The 23,340-nt window shown below is 41.1% G+C and overlaps 1 protein-coding gene across 1 annotated transcript in view; it reads right to left on the bottom strand.

The window, feature by feature from the left end:
• Nucleotides 1-4,631: 4,631 nt before the first annotated feature.
• Nucleotides 4,632-23,340, bottom strand: part of gas8 (growth arrest-specific 8) — a 32,827-nt gene continuing 14,118 nt past the window's right edge. Inside the window, exons 7-11 of the mRNA XM_052152751.1 lie at nt 7,767-7,934; nt 7,523-7,609; nt 6,798-7,007; nt 5,802-5,867; nt 4,632-5,531 (exon numbers count right to left, since the gene is read on the bottom strand). Coding sequence (XP_052008711.1) covers nt 5,343-5,531; nt 5,802-5,867; nt 6,798-7,007; nt 7,523-7,609; nt 7,767-7,934 — 720 coding nt within the window. The 3' untranslated portion in view covers nt 4,632-5,342. The remainder of the gene's footprint in view (nt 5,532-5,801; nt 5,868-6,797; nt 7,008-7,522; nt 7,610-7,766; nt 7,935-23,340) is intronic.

Raw genomic sequence — 23,340 nt, 5'->3', positions numbered from 1 at the left:
GCGCAGACAACTCGAAAGAGTTATTCTAAAAGAGTAATTTCGCTCTAAAAGAGCAAAACACAGCAGCGTTGAACGTCCTTTTCAGGACGTGTCTTTTTAAAGACGATTTTTCCATCCCTGTGTAGTTTCTGGATGCGTTGATTCTCCCCACCTCTGACGGTCATGAAAACTGCCTTGCATTCCTGGGTTGCGATCACACGCAGACAGCGTTTTATGAATGGTCTATGTTTTCAGTACGAGAACATAGCCATGACAGCATTGCGGTCGTAGGCTTTTTCTTGTAGTGAGAAAAAGCCGCTTCAGCCGCCCCCTCCGTGCCTCGCCTCCCTTCTACGGGATTGAGGCAGGCGCCGCGGGCGATGAAAGATGATCTGGGGAGAATAACGGGATGCTTTCGCCGGGTAAATCCCCTCAAAACCTCCCGCCTCCCCGGCACGCTTGCCTGCTTCCCCCGAGCTCGGGATTAGTGCGGTCCGCTTAATGGCCTACCGTCCGGTCCCTCGAGCTCCCCGGCATTGGATGATGATGCTCCGTTCCCCGGTGGAGGGCCGGGAGGAGAATCTTTTGTTAAATTCATTACATTCTATAGAGCTATTTCCTTTTTGTCTCTGGGTCACCTGGCCCGCAAATGCCGTTCTCACGGCACTTTGCTTTCAGGCCTCAACAGTCCCGACATGCTGGACGCGGCCACAGTCCGCCTTCAGGCCCACGACTGTTCCCAGGCCGGCCGGTTCAGATGAGTCCAGAGGACGCCAACATCAGACCTCCTCCTCAGTCACGAACCAGCCCCCTGCTGGGTGCGCGGAGGTAGGTAAGTGCTTTGAGTCTATTCTCAGCACCGGAGCCTCGGGCCGCTTCACTGCCTCCCGACGCCACATTACCTGTTCCGCACCGCTGGGAAGCCCCGCCGGGTACATCCAAAATACTCGTCCCCTTGGTGCCCCTAGCACGGAATTTAGAGGTGTTGCTCTCACTGCCCAACCCATCACGCTGGCTGCACCGGACCATTCGACTCGGTTACGCAATTCAGTTTACCAGGCCTCCGTCCCCTTCGCGGGCGTCCATTTTTTCGCAGTATACGACGAACATGCCAAGCCCCTGCGCGAAAAATCGCCTCTCTTCTAATCAAAGACGCGATAGAGCCTGTCCCTCCAACCGAAACGAAGAAGGGTCTCTACAGCCCTTACTTCGTGGTACCCAAGAAAGGCGGTGGCTTACGACCGATCTTGGACCTGCGAGTTTTTCAACCGGGCTCTGTCCAAACTCCTGTTCAAAATGCTCACCCAAAAACAAATTCTATCTGGTGTCCGGCATCTAGATTGGTTCACAGTGGTAGACCTGAAGGACGCGTACTTTCACGTCTCAATCCGCCCTCATCATCGACCCTTCTTAAAGGTCCGCGTTCGACGGCCAGGCATATCAGTACAAAGTCCTCCCCTTCGGCCTATCTCTGTCCCCTCGCGTCTTCACGAAAGTCGCAGAGGCAGCTCTTGCCACTCCGAGAAGCCGGCATACGCATACTAAATTACCTCGATGACTGGCTCATCCTGGCCCCCTCGTGAGAGTTACTATGCGCGCACAGAGACCAGGTGCTCAGGCACCTCAGCCGTTTGGGGCTTCAGGTCAACTGGGAAAAGAGCAAGCTCACCCCGGTTCAGAGCATCTCTTTTCTCGGCTTGGAGTTAGACTCAGTCTCAATGACAGCACGTCTCTCCAACGAGCGTGCTCAGTCGGTGCTGAAATGCCTCGCTTCCTTCAAGCCAGGCACCGTGGTCCCTCTAAAATGATTCCAAAAGCTCCTGGGGCATATGGCATCCTCCGTGGCGGCCGCGCCGCTGGGGTTGATGCATATGAGACCACTTCAGCACTGTCTCCAGACTCGAGTCCCGAGACGAGCATGGCGCCGCGGCACGCACAGTGTGAAAGTTACCACCGTCTGCCGCCAAACCTTTGCACGTAAGAATACCTGTCCGCTCCTGTATCAGCAGTTCACGTACACGGCTCAGCGTATGGCACGTTTAAAAGTGGACCCATAGTGTCGCTTCTCAGAGACAACGTGGAGAGAGCGACAGAAGGGGAATGTCTAGGTTACGTATGTAACCTCCGTTCTCTGATGGAGGGAACGAGACGTTGTGTCTTCCCCGCCACGTTGCTGAGCCGAGCCACTGTTGTGGCCGGACCATTTCCGGCTCCTCAGAAAAATCCGACTCGTTGAACTATGATGATAACGACGGAACTTGCGACCATAGTTGGCTAACGATGCTTTTGGGAAACGCACCCCTGGTTCGCGCTTAGTAGATGCCGCCAAGGCAAGATCAAAACAAAGCGCGCACGCGCTGTACTGTGATTGGTGGCTCGTTTGACCAGTTACGTTTTTATCCACTCATAAATAAAAAGGAACGACTGATTTTGAAAATGTAGTAGAGTAAAAAGTAAGATATTTGACTTTGAAATGTAGTGGAGTTAAAGTAAAAGTCTCCCCAAATTTAAATACTTCAGTAAAGTACAGATACGCAAAAAAGCTACTTAAGTACAGTAACGAAATACGTTTACTTCGTTACTGTCCACCACTGGTTTGCAAAGACAAAAAGGGAATTTCCGTTTAGAACAGCAAACGCTGCTTGACCAATCTAAATTCGGGTGTGTTTTGATTTGATGTTTCTCCAGATAAGTGTACGTGGGAAACCACGCATGGCCAATCCAAAGCTATTACAAGAGAAGTTATGTTGGTCAACTTACATCTGTAATAGTGGCCGTGACCTCTACTGAAGAAAACGTTGTTAAATTTAAGTGTATGCAATTCCATGGGGCTATACTGAAGTATCTTTGATTGTGTGAACTTGAACGTGACCGATCTCAGGTATATAGCAATTACCTGTTTGATGATCCAATACTGACCGCTTGTGATCGTGAGATCCGCGGTGTAGAGAAAAACATGCGAGGACCTCAAAGCGACATAGTTTCTTAATCTAAACGGGTAAAATATAATTAAAGGAGTTAAAAGAATAATCAAACATTCGCTCACTTTTAATGATGCTCAGATATCATTAAAAACCTTTTTCATTTATGGAGTCAGATGAAATAACGAGGTAATACATAAGAGAAAATGTATTTCATTTAATATTGTTGTGTTGCGTAACAAGAAAGACAGTATCGCGCAGAGACCTTCACCCGTATTATTGGAGACCGCCACTGGACCGATAAACGGGCTTACAGCAGTATGCTTCGGGTCATTGTCCATCTGTACTGTGAAGCGCCGTCCAATGAGTTCTGAAGCATTTGGCTGAATATGAGCAGATAATATTGCCCGAAACACTTCAGAATTCATCCTGCTGCTTTTGTCAGCAGTCACATCATCAATAAATACAAGAGAACCAGTTCCATTGGCAGCCATACATGCCCACGCCATGACACTACCACCACCATGCTTCACTGATGAGGTGGTATGCTTTGGATCATGAGCAGTTCCTTTCCTTCTCCATACTCTTCTCTTCCCATCACTCTGGTACAAGTTGGTCTGTCTCATCTGACCATAGTATGTTGTTCCAGAACTGTGAAGGCTTTTTTAGATGTTGTTTGGCAAACTCTAATCTGGCCTTCCTGTTTTTGAGGCTCACCAATGGTTTACATCTTGTGGTGAACCCTCTGTATTCACTCTGGTGAAGTCTTCTCTTGATTGTTGACTTTGACAGACATACACCCACCTCCTGGAGTGGGTTATTGATCTGGCCAACTGTTGTGAAGATTGTTTTCTTCACCAGGGAAAGAATTCTTCGGTCATCCACCACAGTTGTTTTCCGTGGTCTTCCGGGTCTTTTGGTGTTGTTGAGCTCACCTGTGCGTTCTTTCTTTTTAAGAATGTTCCAAACAGTTGATTTGGCCACACCTAATGTTTTTGCTATATCTCTGATGGGTTTGTTTTGATTTTTCAGCCTAATGATGGCTTGCTTCACTGATAGTGACAGCTCTTTGGATCTCATATTGAGAGTTGACGCAACAGATTCCAAATGCAAATAGCACACTTGAAATGAACTCTGGACCTTTTATCTGCTTATTGTAAATGGGATAATGAGGGAATAACACACACACCTGGCCATGGAACAGCTGAGCAGCCAATTGTCCCATTACTTTTGGTCCCTTAAAAAGTGGGAGGCACATATACAAACTGTTGTAATTCCTACACCGTTCACCTGATTTGGATGTAAATACCCTCAAATTAAAGCTGAAAGTCTGCAGTTAAAGCACATCTTGTTTGTTTCATTTAAAATCCATTGTGGTGGTGTATAGAGCCAAAAAGATTAGAATTGTGTCAATGTCCCAACATTTATGTACCTGACTGTATCATCTACGGTCTGAATGTCAACTTTTGACCATATTTGATGAGTGAATGGAGCTGCAAAGAAAGCTAAAGGATGCTCCCTTGCTCCCTATTTAGTGAATGCTCTCTGTCTTCACTAGTCTCAGAACTGTTTTAAATGCACCTTATTTTCACCCTAACTACATATAAAGCCTCTGAAAAACAAATGTTTTTGCTTTTGGATGAACTCACATATTCTCAATGTGCAAATGCACAGTAAAAATACAGGAATGCATTTCCTAATGTTAAGAAATAGAACTTTATTGTACAGTGACAGCTAAATAAAACCAAACAAAATATATATTCAAATAAAGTGAAATGACCCACGGATGTGTTAGAGTTGATACTTATTCAAAATAACTAACTTGCACCAAATTAATGCATTAAATTGGCAGCCCTTATGAAAAGTGATTATATGAAATACTTTCATATCACGGAAGAACTGATAACAGATTAAAAACACAACCAGTTTATTTCTGGGGTGAAATCATGGCAGATCCATAGTTTTGTGGGGCCTTTGGTGAGATCCTGAAAATGGGATCATCTATAGAACCACTGCAAACATGACAAATGGGTGTGTGTGTGTGTGTGTGTGTGTGTGTGTGTGTGTGTGTGTGTGTGTTTTGTTTTGTTTTGTTTTAGTTTAAAAAATAAGCACACTGTGGCTTGAAAGTTTTTCCCAACTTGGGGAATGGGATGTTGGAAAAGTGAATTCTATCACTTATATTGTGTACATTTGCCAACTACAAAGACTACCCAAATTACCATTGTCTAAAAGACAAAAGTATGTCCTGAGAGAAATGACAAAAACAAATGAAATATTGGATATGGCCAGTTATTACTTATTAAGCTCACACAATGCTCTTCATTCCGGTAATAGGCCACTACAGTAGGAAGCTGCAGTTTCATAGAAAACTCCACTGCGAATCTCTGAACTCTATTTGTGTTAGATAAGAAACAAGTCATTTTATCATATTATTTTATTTTATTTAGATTGAGGCCATGTATTTTTTCTCTCTTTTTGGCTAATTTGGGGCAGAAATGAGACAGCAGGGCCCAAACCGAGTGTCTGACCAGGAATGCTGCTCTCCAGTGGCTTTAAGCCGAGTTCATCCATAGGGATCCCAAACGCCTGCAGCTTAGCTTCAGAAGTTCTCAGCAGGTCATTATGGGCCTGAGGATGGAAACAGACAATTACACTTAATAACAACAGACAACAACATTATGACTGTATAGTCACAGCTATTTCAAATAATACAGTCATGTGCCAGTGGGTATGAATTGGTTTCAGTTCAATGTACATTCACAGGCAGTTTTCAGTTTTAGCTCAATTCACAGTGACAGTGATCTACTCATGTGACAGTGTTTGATGATCTGATGATGGCGCCAATGAAGATGTACTAGAGAGTATCAAGCATTTTTCAGCACAGGGACGTTTTCTCACCTTGCAAACTCGTGCCACTTCATATTGTAAGTCTGTGATAGTATGGTTCTTGGAGTCCAAAACCTCCTAAAGAAAAACAAACAGTCAGGACTCACAAAAAGAAACACAAAAAACATTTCTGTACCCCCAATAAATACTTCATGCCTAATCCTGCTCAAATGGTGAAGTCATACAATAGTATGGTCTTTTATACAATAGTTTGTTGTGGTCATTGAATTTGATTGGATGAGAGATGTTCCAAGAGTGTGTTTTCTCTCTTTCTCTCTCTCACTCACACACACACACACACAAGTCCTTGTTACTCTAAAAACTTGTTAGAAACAACCAAGTCGACACAAAAAGACACTTTCAAATTTGTAAAGGAGGCTTTGGTGCATCGGTCGAACCAGGAACAGCAGATCCTGATCTGTGGTATAAGAAAGTAGTTCCTCACTCAAGAGGGATTTTGTGACTATTCTTGGTTTTATTTGTTGAGCTGTTGGACAAAAGCAATATCACACTCGCAATCATGCTGTTGGTCTGTATATCAGCAAAGCTGTGATTACCTGCGGCCTCGTGCCTGTGGTCAAACAATCTGGAAGAACATCACGACTGTGATTGTAATATAGCTTTATTATAATTCTGAAAGTCAAGACTCTGCATAATTATGTTGGCTTGAAAAAGACATCAAACTGTCATACTACATACTTGGATTAGGTTTTTTTTCAATTTCCTAAACCAAGACCAAAATGTTGAGTTGTATTTCCTCCTAGAGCTTCCAAGCTATATCCATCAAACGTGACATAGACCTTCAAACAGACTTTCAGACCTTCTGATTCAACTTTTCTAACTTTTCAATCACTCAATCAGTCATTCTTACCATTTGTAATAAAAAAAGTTATTTGTTAAATGGCTGAAAACAAATGTTACAATTCTGCTACACTGAGTCTCTGAGGGACAATTCTCTGCATCCTCATATTGTATATACTGTTATTCTCTATACGTTCATGAATGTACCTCAAGCTTGCGCGTGACCACATTGAGGGCAGCAGGGTCAAGGTTTGAGGCAGACAGCACCTCGCTGAGCTGAGCTTCTTTCTTCTCCAGCATATGGTTGAGTGTGCTCAGTTTGCGCTCCAGCAGCAGGTTTTTAAAGCCGCTCTTCTGCTGGACGTCCAGGATGGCTTTGGTGAACTTCACGTAGAGCTCGTCTCGCTCTGATTGAACCTGCACATTACTGGTAATCAGTCACTTCAGCTCTCAAACATGCAGCACTCAGATCCATTCAATATAATCAGATATCAGTTTAATTTCACTAAAGGGCTGTTCAAGAAAAACTTTTATACTTTGATGTGCTCATCTGTTATGTCAGTTACATTCAGCATGATTAAGTTCATCTTCATGTTTCTTCATGTTTGACGTAAAAAGTGATCTTCAAATGAACCTTTAATTTTCCCTTCTGATTATTTTATACTGTATTTTCCTCTGACATAATCAAAACCCAATAGGCAGATTTCATTGAAGCTTCACTTTTCAGAGAGCTAGCTGTTATGCACTGTAGTAACATTGTAGAAAAAAAAACAATAAAACAATATCAAAATATGTATCTGGCAATAGTGATACATTATGTACATCAATCAGAAAATTCCTAATCAGTTGCCATAAGATCATGAAAGTTCCTAGTCATAAGATCCATGTTAAGTGCTTTTTAAAGTGTCTTGTGAGGGTGTTCCTTTAATTACCGTGGTAAATCTCTGCTCCAACACTTCATGCTCCCATTTCAGCTGCTTCATTTCTCGGTCACACACTTTGAGACGAGCTCTGGCTCTCTGACAGCAAAATACAAATAACAGAGATTACATAATTACATAATAAAATAACAAAATTCATGAAATGTTATATTACAGTTTAATATCAATTCACATTTCTGTATCAATGCAATCCACAAGCCTGAAACCGTATGAAATACTGAGAGTGTGAACATACAGTCAGAGCACTCTTGTCCTTCTCATAGTTGATAAGTTGCTTCTGAAGCTCTGTGACTTCCTGTTTGGCCTTCTGTGGAGATTCCAGAAGCTCCTTATTCTGCTCAAGCAGTTCTATCATCTCTTTATTTCTCCTCTCCTCCTTCTTTTTCAACTCCTTCAACTCCTCCTGCACACAGAAGAGAAAGGGAGGAAGAATTGATAAAATATTTCTTCCTGTAGCTCAACTAGTACATCATGAAACTAGCAACACACACACTGAAGATATGAATAATAGACACATTGATAATATGTATACCTTGAATGCCAAGTGCATAAATGTAAGTATATTTAGGGATGCACTGTTAACTTAACTCTGTTGAAAGAGGTAGGCAGGTGTGGAGTGCTAACAGCTTTTCTTTTGTTTTCGGTTCTAACAACATCGTTTTATCGTCTGAAAGAGTCTTATGATAGTTTTTTTTTTTTTTTTTTTAGTGATTTTAAGCAAGTTAGAAGCCATGCAAGGAAACATTTTGGTCTTGGAAATTTTTTTTTTTTGCTGAGATTTTTCACCTGTGGAGGAATCCTAGTTCCAGGAGTACTGGAGAAACAAACAGTACACGTAACAGTGATGGGATTATTATTATTATAGTGTTGTGTCTCATTTTGTCAGGAGATACAGTGGATATAAAAAGTCTACAGACTGGGGCAGTGGTGGCTCAGTGGTTAAGGCTCAAGGTGACTGACCAGAAGGTTGGGGGTTCAAGCCCCAGCACCACCAAGATGCCACTGTTGGGTCCTTGAGCAAGGCACTTAACTCCAGGTTGCTCCGGGGGGGACTGTCCCTGTAATAAGTGCACTGTAAGTCGCTTTGGATAAAAGCGTCTGCCAAATGCATAAAAATGTTTAAAAAAAAATGTACACACCCCTGTTAAAATGCCAGGTTTTTGTGATGTAAAAGAATGAGACAAAGATAAATCATGTCAGAACTTTTTCCACTTTTAATGTATAATGTGAACATTTGAATTGAAAAAAAAAACTGAAATCTTTGTGGGGGAAAAATGTATCACTGATTGAAAATTAAAAACCTTACAATAACCTGGTTGCATAAGTGTGCACACCCTCTTATAACTGGGGATGTGGCTGCGTTCAGAATTAACCAATCACATTCAAACTCATGTTAAATAGAGGTCATTACACACCTGCAATCATTTAAAGTTACTCTGATTTATCATAAATAAAGTTCAGCTGTTCTACTAGGATTTTCCTGACGATTAGATTGCTGTTTCGCCTCGTGTCGGCCAATCGGATCCTAGTGGGACGAGAGATGGCAGATGGAAATGACGGTTCAGGAAGTGAGTTAGGAGAGATGGACGTAGGTGGCAGGAGTTATGAAAAGTGGAATATAGCAGGTAGGAAAAATAAGCGTAAAAAGAACCTAAAATCGGATGGGAGTGATAGTGACAGGAGAGTAGCTGTAACAGAAAGGAGGAGAGGGGATTTCAAGGCAATAGTAAACTTGTGCAAGAGGGGGCTTCTTTCGGCGATTGGAATCCAATACAGCCAAATAAATCCATAAGTAAGGAAATCGGGGAAGTAAGAAGTGCTAAAATATTACGAAATGGATAATTACTAATTGTATGTAAGGATGGAGTACAACAAGGAAAACCAGTCAGAATGAATAAAATAAATGGCAAGAAAGTTCAATATTCTCTGACGAATGATAGAAAATTGGTCAGAGGAGTTATTACAGGGATTCCAGTAAATGTAACAGCAGATGATGTTAAAGGAAATGTAACAAATGCAAAAGTGAGTGAAGTCAGACATCTTAAAGCAAGCAGAAATGGGATTAAAAGTGACAGTCTCTCTGTACTGATCACATTTGATGAGGAAAGACTCCCGGAAAAGATCTTTATTGGATATATGTGTTATGATGTGAGGCCGTATGTTCCCCCACCTCTCAGATGTTTCAAATGTCAGAGATTCTGACATGTAGCATCCGTGTGCAAGCGAAAGCAAACATGTGGCAGATGCGGTGGAAAACACGAGTATGGCAAATGTGCAGAGGGGACAAAGCTGAAATGTTGTAATTGTGGAGGAGAACATAGCTCAGCTTATCACGGATGCAAGGTTAGTAAAAGAGCAGCAGAGGTGCAGCGAGTCAAGGCTACTCAGGGAAATGTGGAGGATGTGATAAGTTGAAGGAGTCTCTGATTGTGAACAAGAATGACTTTGTATTCTTTATGGCAGATATAGTCAACTGTTCAGCACAGACAAAAAGCCGAAATGAAAGGATCAAAATAATTGTCAAATCAGCGGAGAAGTATCTTGATGTGAGGGGGCTGCACTGGGAAACAGTTAAAGACATTCTTAATGAAGATACTCAATAATCTCAGACATGTTGGATCCTCTTAATGGTGTTAATTCTACTCCAGTGGAATGCAAGAAGCTTAATTTCAAATGGCCAAGAGTTTAAAAGTATATTGATAAGTTGGAAGAGAAACCTGATGTAATTTGTATACAGGAGACATGGTTAAAGCCACAGTTGGACTTTATTATAAAGGGATATACTGCTGTTAGGAGAGATAGAGAATCTGGCAAAGGTGGAGGCGTTGTGACATTCGTACAAAATGGAATGAGTTAAAAGGTTATACATATAAGCACAGATCATGAATCAATTGCAGTTAAGGTATGGACTAATAGAGGCAATATTGACATAATTAATTACTATAATCCGTGTGGGAAAATAAGTCTAGATATATTAGAGGATGTTGGACGGCTATTGCAAGATAACGTGATATGGTGTGGGGATTTCAATTCACATAATTCAATATGGGGCAGCAATAGAACAGATTTAAACGGGTTAGTAGTTGAAGAATTTATAGATAATCACTGTTTGGTATGTATTAATAATGGGGAAGGAACAAGATACAATAGTATGCAAAACACAGAGGCAGCGCTTGATCTAACACTTGTCTCTAGTGAAATAGCAGGTTTAAGCACATGGAATGTGATCAGACATACCACAATAGGAAGTAATCACTACCCTGTGATAACTAAAGTTGGCACTGAAGGTTATTATGATAAGGGAAAGAAAATTCCCAGATGGAAATAGGGAAATGCTAACTGGGATGTTTTCCAAGAGATCAGTACAAACAGATCCAGGAAACTTAAAGAGGAGAACCAGACAGAAGTAAACATAATCAATAGTAAAATAGTTAATGAGATTATTCAGTCTGCTGAGGAAACAATCCCTAAGAGTACAGGAACTAAACGGACCAAGAGTGTACCCTGGTGGAATGATAACTGTAGTAAAGCCATAAAATCCAGGAATAAAGCATTTAGAGAACTCAAGAAACTTCATTCTCAGGATGCACTGATCCAGTATAAAAGGGCCCAAGCAATAGTAAGGAGGACTAGAATACAAAAACGAACATTTTGGAGGCAGTATTGTAGCACTATTGGAAGGGAAGTACAGCTGTCAGATGTGTGGGGCATGATTAGAAGAATGGGGGGGGGGGATAGAAGAAATTATGATATACCAGTGTTGAACACTGGGAACAAAATGTCTCTCAATAATTTAGAAAAGGCGGAACTTCTTGCACAAACATTTGAAAGGGTTCATAGTTCATGTAATCTCACAGATAAGGCTAGGCAGTGTAGAGATAGAATCTTAATGGAGAATCCCAAAATAACAGACAAAAGGGAGGTGTCAGGAGATCCCTTAGATCTACCGTTTAATATGTTTGAGCTAAGAAGAGCAATTACGTGTGCTCATCAGACCACTCCCGGGACAGATGGTGTATGTTATGGAATGTTGGCACACATAACAGCACTGGACATGGTGTTGGGATTTTTTAATAAAGTTTGGGATATTGGCCAACTTCATTTAGCTTGGAAACAAGCAATAATAGTGCCCATTCCAAAACCAGGAAAAGATCAATAAGACCCTTCTAGTTACAGACCTATTGCATTAACTTCACATTTATGCAAAATTATGGAACGAATGGACACCGAACGTTTAACATATTTTCTAGAGTGTAAAGCTCTTCTGTACCCATACCAAAGTGGGTTCCGTAGGGGTCGGAATACAATGCACTCAGTATTGTGATTAGAATCAGACATCAGGAAAGCACAGACCAACAAAGAAGTATTGATAGCTCTATTCTTTGATGTAGAAAAAGCATATGATATGCTCTTGAAAGAAGGGTTACTTATTTCATTGGGTATTGGTGGTAGAACATATAATTGGGTTATGAACTTTTTATTTGACAGGGAAATCCAAGTAAGAGTAGGCGCAGAATACTCCGATGTATATAAGGTGGAGAATGGGACTCCGCAAGGTAGTGTGTGTAGCCAGCTGTTATTCAACATAATGATAAATGACATCTTCTCTCAGGCTGAACAAAGCATAGGGAAATCTTTGTACGCAGATGATGGGGCTCTGTGGGTAAGAGGCCGCAATGTTTTGCACGTCAGTAAGAAAATGCAAGCTGCAACAGTTGATGTGGAAAAATGGGCAAATTAATGGGAATTCAAATTATCTGTAGCAAAAACACAGGTGATTTGTTTCTCAAGGGGGCATAAAGTCCTATTTCCATGAAGTTATATGAACAACCACTTGAGAAAGTCAAAACAGTTAGATTTCTTGGGGTTTGGTTTGATGAGAAGCTCACATGGAATACTCATTTAGACAAAGTTAAGAACAAATGTAAAAAGGTCATCAATATACTACGTTGTCTGTCAGGACAAGAGTGGGGAGCAAGTAGAGCAGCTCTACAAAATATATACTGGGCACTCATGAGATCCGTTTTTGACTATGGATGTGTAGCGTACATGTCAGCAGCAGAATCAAACCATAAGAAATTGGATGTATTACAAGCTCAGGCCTTGAGAATATGCAGTGGATCATTCAGAACATCTCCAGTATCAGCAATGCAGCTGGAAATGGGAGAAATGTCGTTATGGATCAGGCGAGTAAAGTTAATGCTGGCTTACTGGGTTAATCTCCAGGGGCAATGTGATTCTCATCCTGCCAAGAGTCTCTTAATAGATTGCTGGGAACACAATGAGAAAAATTTCACAAGTTTTGGGTGGATTGGTGATGCAAAGGCAGAAGTCATAGGATTACGACAATTAGATTACAGCCCTACAGTGTCTCAGTCTTCCATTACTCCATGGTTATTCCCAACAACAAGTGTAGACCTAAACATACAGCAGAAATTGAAGGATACGTCAAAGCAACTTCCAGAATGCAGCATAGTACAGAATTATTTTGATTTGCATTTTTCAGATTCCGTGTTTATATTCACAGATGGCTCCAAAGATCCTGATACAGGGCATGCAGGTGCAGCAGTTTATATCCCAGCAAGTGTGTCATATATTAAGAAAAGAATATCAGATCATGTGTCAGTGTATACCACAGAATTGACTGCAATATTACTGGCCCTGCAGTGGATAGACGAGAGGGAAACAAATAATACTGTTAATGCATCTGATAGCTTGTCTGCGCTTATGACTATTAAATCTGGCAAATCATCATTTAGATCAAATATCATCAATGACATATTCCTTATATTGTACAAGATGGAGCTAAAGGGTTTATCCACATGCTTCCTTTGGGTTCCTGCTCATGTTGGTGTGGAGGGAAATGTGCAGGTGGATATTCTGGCCAAAGGAACACTCAAAATCAAACATGTAGACCTAAAAACCTCATTAACTAAAGATGAAGCTAAGACATTGTGAAGACAAATCTGTGCATATGATGAAGCAAAATTGCAGTTTGTGAAACAGGAAATAACGTTTGTGGGAAATGTTATCAGACCAAACAGTAAATCCATCTGTGACAAATGTGTACAGGCCATAAAAGATGTGCCAAAACCAATTACAAAAAAACAATTAGTGCCATTTTTTTTTAGGAATGTGTACTTATTGTCGTACATTTATTCCTAATTATGCCATTCTTGAACAGCCTTTGCGAGCCCTGATGACAGGGAAAGGGCTGAGGTCATGTGACAAGCTTGTTTGGACAAGCGAAGCCGAAGAGGCATTTGCTAATATGAAAGAGTAAATGGCTCTGGCTCCCACTTTGGGTCTGCTGGATGTAAACAAACCGTTTGTTCAGATGACTGATGAGAAAAATGGGTTTATGACTCCTGTTCTTTTGCAGACTAATGGTGACAGACTGCGACCTGTGGCATATTTCTCAACCAAACTTGATGCAGTAGCAGCAGGTTTACCATACTGTTTGAGGGCTGTGGCGGCTGCTGAACTGGCAGTACTGGCATCCAGGGAATTTGTGGGGTATTCTGATTTAACTTTGATGGTTCCACACGCAGTCTCCATGATTTTGCAAGAGCAGAGAACGTACATTTATCTACAGCCCGATGGCTGAGGTACCACACAATTTTATTGGACATACCAAACATAACTGTTAAAAGATGCACAAGTGTGAATCCCTGCCACACTCCTCCCCACAGAGGAGGATGGCGAGGGACCTCACTGTTGTCTGTCAGCGCTTCAACAGGTGTGCACACCGCATCCAGATCTATTAGACGTGCCATTAGACAATTGTGACAATATCCTCTTTGTGGATGGGTCGGCTTCCAGAGATCCACAAACAGGAAAGAATAAAGGTTGGTTACGCGATAACCACTGAATTTGAGGTCGTGACAGCTGGCAAACTGCCATCAAATTATTCAGCTCAGGCAGCTGAACTGGTTGCTTTAACAGAAGCATGTAAACTTATGGCAAACAAATGCGTTATGCCTTTGGGGTAACACACGATTTTGGTGCTCTATGGAAGCATTTTTGAAGTCAGATGGTCGTCCAATATTAAATGTATCTCTTGTGTCTGAGTTTTTGGAGGCCATTCTTTTACCAGACAAGGTCGCGATTTGCAAATGCGCAGCGCACACTAATGATAACAGTTCAGTCTCAACAGGAAACGCATGAGCAGACACGGCAGCGAAGGCCGCGGCAGCGATGGAGACAAAGAGACTACATGTGCTTTGATATCTGACAATAACCTCAACATTTCTTGTTTATAGAGCATGCAAACTTTTTCCACAGGCAAGGAGAAAACCCGATGGAAGGCAGCTGGCTGTAGCTCTAAGGAGAATGTGTGGATGAGCTGTGATGGCATGCTTTGTTTACCCAAACACTTCTTTCCTCATTATGGAAAGTTGATACATGGGTTAGACCATGTATCAAAAGAGGGGATGGTTGCACAAATTAAAGAATTGTGGTTTGTTAAAAATTTTTGCAAAAGATGTGTCATTTGTAACACACATAATGTGGCAAGAGGGATAAAAACACCTATAGTATCTCAACCACCATCAGGGGGTCCTTTTGAGTATCCGATGATGGATTTCATCGAGTTATCCTCTTGTGGGGAACAGAAATACCGCCTGGTTGACATGTGGTCCAAATGGGTTGAGGCCTTCCCAACGTCGAAACAAGACTCGGCAGCAGTAGCGAAGGCTCTTTTAACCGAGATTGTTCCGAGATGGGAATTCCAAGGAAAATCAGCTCGGACAATGGGACACTCTTTGTCAATGAAGCAATAAAGCAGGTGGATCAGTTTTTGGGAATTGACATGAGAACACACTGCAGTTACCACGCCGCCAGTGGAGGCACTATTGAGAGGGAGAATCAAACAATCAAGAACAAATTGGCTAAGTGCTGTGAGGAAACTGGGCTCACATGGGTTAAAGCACTCCCAATTGTGTTGATGTACACCATAATGAGAAAAAGAGTCAAAACAAATTTAAGTCCATTTGAAATACTCTTTGGTAGACCACCATTCATGGGAATAGAAAGGGGTAGACAAAGGCTGCCATCAACAGATCTTTATGAGAATGACATGTTGAATTATTGCAAAAAAATGTCTTCTCTGTTGTCCAATGTTTGTGTTCAGGTGAAAGTTGCTGAAACCCTCCTGCATTAAATCAGGCCTGGCGATTTTGTTGTGATTCATGACCCGAGGAGAAAGAGCTGGAAGGCGAAAAGGTGGCTGGCACCATTCCAAGTGCTACTAACGACTCGCATGCCAGTGAAGGTCGCAGATAGAGCTACGTGGGTTCATGCCAACCATTGCAGGAAAGTTCCGTGCACATCGCAGGAGAATCAGCAACAGGAAAAGATTGTTCCGAGTGAATGTCAATAAACGCAGAAGTCAAGTCTGAACACCAAGTACCACTATCAGTGGAAGAGCAAGGCCAACCTCACAGGATAACACGGCCTGTGTGCAGAGTGAACCCCATCGTGTGGTCACAAGCAGTAATCATCGTGTAAAGGTACGAACTGAAAAGAATTAAAGCAGGATGTCTGACTGCATGGTCAGAATCAACGTGAAGGACAGAACAGCGGACAATTGTACAGCCGTCATCAACGACAAAGAAGTCAACTTCACATGCCCATTCAGCAAGCCACATGAAACTTCACCTGCAGCAGTGTGGGTGTGTGGCAACAGGGCATTTCATCGGATGCCAAAGAAATAGTCAGGGTGTTGTTATCAAGCTTTGATGAATGTGGGTACATCTGTGTATTTGTCAAACAAGGCACCTGGGGTGGCAAGGGAAAAAAGAAATGTTGAAATTTTGCCTTGGGTTTTTACCAAAGCACTATGCAGCAAATGTGGGGTGGTCATTGTTCTTAGGGGTGGGTACAACGGTAACAATTAATAAGATAAATGGGCTAGCATGGACAGTATTAGCAATAGCTAATAGCACAGAAAATGCTTTGACAATGATAAATGATGAAATGAAACAGTTAAGAGATTCAAAACAGGTTGGTTCTTGATATGTTAACTGAAGAGAAAGGGGGAGTTTGCAAAATGTTGGGAATGTCTTGTTGTTTCAATATTCCAGATTACAGTGACAACATCACGAATGTAATTGAACACATGAGAAAAGCCGTACAGGAGCCAGAACATATTGAAAGTACATGGGTTACTTGGTTTATGAATCTCTGGGGAGGATGGGGGTATTGGCTGATTCAAACTGTGTTACCAATTGCAGTGGTAGGACTGTTAATATTGTTGTTTACCATGCATCATAACGTGTGTTTCCAGCTCGGTACAGAGACTGGTTAAAGCAGGGGTGTCTGTTCAAATGGTAAAAATGACAGTATATCCAGAGGATGATGAACACAAATATGATGATACAAGTAGCGAGAGCTACTGTGAAATGTGTTAAAATGAGGTATGTCTTTTCTTTCTGAGAATGTTTTGATATGTAAAGAGGGTTGTACGCAGCTGTCATCCATGTTACGAGATGACGTACAAGGAGAGGGTTTGAAATGAGGGATTTTATTATACTGTATTCTTTGTATTTTTTTTTTTACAGCCTGCTGACATAACCAAAGTGTTAAATTGATGTGTTTTTTCCTACTTAATCTTTACACTATTTCTTGTTTATACTGAAGTGTCTGAGGGTCTGATTTTATGTCAGACCTGCAGTAACAATGTTTACTCATTTAGCCCGGCTTCAGATAAAGTCTTTACTTGCTTGCTAATACTTAGGGGACTATTCCCACAAAAAACAGCCTAAGCTTTTTATTTTTCCAAAAGTTATTTCATAAATGTTTAAGAGAGTGATCATTTATGCGAAAATCAGAGATGAAGAGTGTAAGTGTGATGGTATGACTTAAAATGTGTCTTATATTTTATTATTGTGATTGAGTAATCTGAATGATAAAAAGCGGGGAATTGTTGTAGAAATGTTGATACTCATTGATCAGTAATAGTCATTGCAGGGGAATGCCTCTGTGTCCGAGGGATGCAGAGGGGGAGGATCTGCTTTTGTTGAGAAACCTTGGGATAAAAGAGTATAAAATACAAGTCAGCCCTCCCCTCTGGGTCCCACTCACGGCACAGATTAACTCCTGTGTAATGACCGGGTCCTTCTTGCAAGAATAAATCATTTTAAAAGACTGTTTGAGTTCAGAGTGTCTCTTACGCAGTGATAATGGTTGGTTGATAATTTTTTGCCACAACAGACATTTATCAGGACATATGCACAGTCAGTATGTCAGGAGCATTGGGACAATAGTGAAACTGGAAGGCATCTATATAATGTACAGAGACATGTTGGTGCTGGGAGGACGGTGGGCTGGAAACGTAGGGAAGAAAATGTAATCACTCGTCTGAGAATAGGACATACAGGTCTCAACCTTTCGTTATATAAAATAGGCAAGCGCCCAACTGGGAAATGTATATGTTATAACCAACCAGAAACAGTTGAACATGTTCTCCTTCAGTGTAGATCAAGAGGGAATGCAAATTTCACAAGTTTTGGGTGGATTGCACCAAACTCTTTCAGTCACTTCGGAAGGCATCTCATTGTCAGGTCTCTTGGGGAAAACAGCAGGCCAGATATATTGTCATATAATTAAGTTTCTTAAAGAAACTGATTTAGATAAAATAATTTAATTTAATTTTTGTTTTTTTTGTTTCTTTTTTATATTTTTTTTTTTTTGTTTTTATTTTATTTATTTCCTGCCTAATCTCTCGTTCCACACTCCAGTCCAGTTGGTGGTGGTAATGCACCATTAAACTGGTTTTCCAACCGCCATTAAACACTAAAGAAGAAGAAGGATTTTCCTGACATTTTCTTAGTTGCATCTCAGAGCAAAAGCCATGGTCTGCAGAGAGCTTCCAAAGCATCAGAGGGATCTCATTGTTGAAAGATATCAGTCAGGAGAAGGGTACAAAAGAATTTCCAAAGCATTAGATATACCATGGAACACAGTGAAGACAGACATCATCAAGTGGAGAAAATATGGCTTCCTTATTAAAACTGGACGTCCTTCCAAAATTGATGAAAAGACAAGAAGAAAACAGGTCAGGGAGGCTTCCAAGAGGCCTACAGCAACATTAAAGGAACTGCAGGAATTTCTGGCAAGTACTGGCTGTGTGCTACATGTGACAACAATCTCCTGTATTCTTCATATGAATGGGCTATGGGGTAGGGTGGCAAGATGGAAGCCTTTTCTTACAAAGCAAAACATCCAAGCCCCGCTGAAGTTTGCAAAAACAAACATCAAGTCTCCCAAAAGCACATGGGAAAATGTGTTATGGTCTGATGAAACCAAGGTTGAACTTTTTGACCATAATTCCAAAAGGTATGTTTGGCGCAAAAACAACACTGCACATCACACAAAGAGAGAGAGAGAGAGAGAGCGTGAGAGAGAGAGAGAGAGAGAGAGAGAGAGAGAGAGAGAGTGAGTCACACGCAGCTGCCATGTGTTTTTATGTTTGTGTCTATTAAGTTTCCACAAAACCTTATTTTGACTGTTCAGCCGGTTTCCGCTGCCTCCTTTCCAATTTTATAATGTTACACAGACATTAAAAAATTTTTAAAAAAAGACTCTGCAATGTATAAATCTTTGAAGGCATTTTGTCAATTATTTGCTTTGAAACAGATTATTACAGAACAAACCAGAATAACTCGAAAAACACAAATGATTATTGATGTAATTTTAGTCCCAGATAATGTATAATAAGATATAATATGCAATAGTGGGGTTTTGGAGTGTAGTATTAGCAATCATTGTTTAATATATTTAACTAGAAAGGTGCAGAGAAATAGATTTAAGTGGCATAATACCATAACAATGAGATCACTTAATAAATTATTTAAAAGATGTCTGGTGTTGTGTGATCAGGTGGAAGATGTTGACAAAGCATGGGATTGTTTTAAATGTACTTTTGGTCAAGTTTTAGATAAAGTGGCAACTTTTCAAAAATATATGAATTAAAGAACAGAGCCTTGGATTACAGATGATATACTGAAGTTAATTAAGGCAAGACATTATGGTTTTAATAAGGTTTCAAATGGATGATTCTAGATTTTTACAGTAAATGTAGATGTAGATGTATAAATGTAGGAGAAATTAGGTTAGAAATATGATAACTGAAGCTAAAAATATTTTTTTCAAAGACAAAATTGTGGAGAATAAGCAGGAGCCACAAAAGCAGTGGAAGACATTAAAGAAATTAGGATATACCAAGAATGCAAAAAATAAATCTTAATGTTGAAGGGAAATTAGTATCAAATCATAAGGAGGTAGCAGAATATTTGTATAAATATTTTACAATTATTGCTGATCAACTAGTTAAACCGCTTCCTGCACAGCCAGGTAAATATAATGAGAAACAAGTTCAGTCGTTCTATGATCAATGTGGCATTTTGCAAGACACTTTTATGTTAAATAAAGTTAGCAAGAGCGATGTGTTTAAAAATCTAAGTGAACTTAAACGTTATAAAGCAACAAGTATGGATAATATTCCTGCTAAATGTCTTAGGAATTGTGCCATAAGAAAGGTAATAAGTTAGATGGTACTAATTATAGAACATTCTATTTTATGTGTATGGCCAAAGGTGATGGAAAGATTTATCTATGAACAGATTGAAAAATACATTATTAATCATAATATTTTGTATGAGTTACAGTCTGGTTTTAGAAGTTTACATTCCACTGAAACATATCTGCTGTATTTGACTGATATGATTAGGAAGGAGGTTGACAAAGGTAAACTGCGAGGGATGGTTATGTTAGATTTTCAGAAGGCTTTTGATACTGATCATGCCATTCTGCTTTTTAAACTAAAAGATACAGGCTTTAATGATAAAGCTATTGAGTGGATTAAGTCTTATCTTGTAAATAGAGATGATATGAGTGCATACTTTCTAACTCACTACATATTACTTGCAGAGTTCCTCAGGGGAGTGTTTTAGGTCAATTACTTTTTTATATATATATAAATGATTTAAAAGCAGCCTGTTCAGAGGAGCTTTTCCTTTTTATGTGGATGATTCAGCAATTATTGTTTCACAGGAGAATAAGGCACCTTGAGGACAGAATGAGCATAGAGTCACAAAAGGCATGGTTTTTGGACAACAAACTTTACTTACACCTGGGTAAAACTGAAGCCATCTTATTTAGCTCTCGAGACAAGCTGAAGAAAAATGCTTGGTTAAGGTTGCTGATGCATTAATAGTATCTAAAACATAATTTATTAAATTATAAATGTATTATACAAATTATTTAGGATGTCAAATTGATAATAAATTAACTGGGGAGGTTATGGCAGTAAATGCTCTAAACAAATATGTAATAGGATAAAATTAGATTTTCAGACTTTCAAATTGTTAGCTGTTGCATTGGTACAGCCTCATTTTGATTATGCTGCTTCATTTTATATAGCTGCACTCCTCAGCATACAAAAGGTAAATTACAGAAAGCTCAAACCAAAATGCTTACCTCACCCCCGTACGCATCTGGATATAAAACATTTTTAGGATCTTGGTTTTTTGCCAGTTGAAAAAATTGTGTTGTTAATAAAATTGGGTTTTACCCATAACATTTTAAATAATTTGGTTCCAAGGTATTTGGTCAACTACTTCAACCTGGTTAAAGATCAATATAATTATGACACAAGGGGTATTAACACAAATATCTATCCATGTAGGTTCAAAATTCTAATGGGGAAAAATGTCTCGGGTTACATGTGAAAAAATCGGAACGAGATGCTGCGCTTTTGCTAAGCGCTATGGGGAACAATCCTAGTTGTGACCGAGCTGAAATAATGTGTGTAACACGTCAATGAACATTGACTGGAATTTATAGCCTCTGCTGATGTAATCATTAGATGCACCTGCGGCCAGGCATCAGATACTTCTTTTTGAAGAGCAGTCCTGGGACGTCCCAGTGCGGCAAAGAAGCGCAGCATCTCGTTCCACTTTTTTCAGGGAACCCGAGACGTTCCCTTTACAAAAAGCTTCACTATGATGCTGCGCTTTTGCTAAGCGCTATGGGGAACGAAATACCCACGGCGCCGCACTGGGGGCTGTCTAGACCCCTACGGTCATGCAGTGTACTCACAAAAACGCGAGAGATCTCAGACATGAGCTTGAGATGTCGACTCAAGGGCATAAGAGCCCGGAGTAGCATAAACATCTAAACCATAATATTTTTATGAATGTGTGCGGAGAGGACCAGCCTGCCGCATCACAAACTTGTTCAGGCATGAGCTGAGATGTCGACTCAAGGGCATAAGAGCCCGGAATGCAGAACATCCAAACTAAAAAAGTCCAATGAATGTGTGCAGAGAGGACAACCTGCCGCATCACAAACTTGTTTAGGCATGGGCTGAGATGTCGACTCAAGGACATAAGAGTCTGGAGTAGCAAAGCATCTAACCCATAAAGTTCGATGAATGTGTGCGAAGAGAACCCTATCGCAACACAAACTTGTCATAAAAACTGATGAATGTGAGCGGAGAGGACCAGCCTGCCGCATCACAAACTTGTCCAGACATGAGCTTGAGATGTCGACTCAAGGGCATAAGAGCCCGGAGTGGCAGAACATCCAAACTATAAAAATGTAATGAATGTGTGCAGAGAGGACAACCTGCCACATCACAAACTTGCTGCAGAGGGAGACCTCTAGCCAAGGTTTTAGAGGAGGAGAGCCCTCTGGTAGAGTGTGCCCTAAAACCTACTGGTGACGCTTGACTGTGCCTCGTAGGCCCGGGCAATAATGAGGATGCCTCTTTGAGGGCACCCCGCCCACCAAGCCGTGGCAAACCGCAGTGGCCACATAGAACCTGGCAGTGGCGAGGCAAGTGCCCGCTGACAGTTCTTTCTACAGAAAATCCAGGACTGAAGCAAACTGGCAGTTACCTGGATCTGTAATATGAACTTTAGTAGAAGGAAACGCATGCAGGTGCATTTGTGCTATGTGTGCGTTACTACGATCAGCCCCCCCCCCCCCCCGAGGGAGAAAACCCTGTGAACCTCATTTGGCGTTGAGCCTCAACCCCAGAGAAACAGATGAGCTAAGATGATGTCCCTGTGCTGAACTGACAGTTCCTGGAACTGCGCTAGGATCAGCCAGTCGTCTACATACTTCAGAATGCAGATGCCCCGGAGTCACAAGGAGCCAGTGCTACATCATGCATTGTGAACGTGCGGGTAAAAAGGGCTAGGCCGAGTGAAAGAACCTGACACTGGAAGACTTCACCCCCGGAAGCGAACCTCAGGAACTTTCCATGTTGTGGCAGAAGTTCTAAATGAAGTATAGAAGTGCGTCATAAGATCGATGGTGACCAGTCAAATGAGTTGTAGGGCTTGAGACACGACCGTCTTGACCGGCATCATCTTGGACTTGAACACCCACGGGCAGTTCAAACTTTAAGATCTAAGCCAGACGCCACCCCTCACCCTCCATGGGTAACGGGAAGTATTTAGTGTAATAACCTAACTCTCTCTCTGGAAGGGGAACACATACCATGGCCCCTTTAACCAGGAGATTTAGTTATTTATTTTTTTACATAAAAAAGAAATCCGGTTTACGGTAGTGAGAACACGGCGTTGAAACACGGAAAAGCGGCGAGTGAATTAAATTCTGATGCCCTTATAAGACCCACAGAAAAGAATATATCTGGCAGAAGTTTCCACACTGCGAGGATCTCTGAGATGGGTATTATATTTTAACACTTCCTGTTGAGGGGTTGTCAAGTGTTTCGTGTCCTGAATAAAATGCAGGAACAGCGAAAAAACCCAATTTTGACGGGAGCCTCTGCAACCCGA

This window comes from Xyrauchen texanus, chromosome 21, assembly GCF_025860055.1.
Source record: "Xyrauchen texanus isolate HMW12.3.18 chromosome 21, RBS_HiC_50CHRs, whole genome shotgun sequence".
NCBI lineage: Eukaryota > Metazoa > Chordata > Actinopteri > Cypriniformes > Catostomidae > Xyrauchen > Xyrauchen texanus.
Note: the sequence above shows the minus strand (reverse complement) of the source record. Positions and strands in the feature narration are given on the sequence as shown.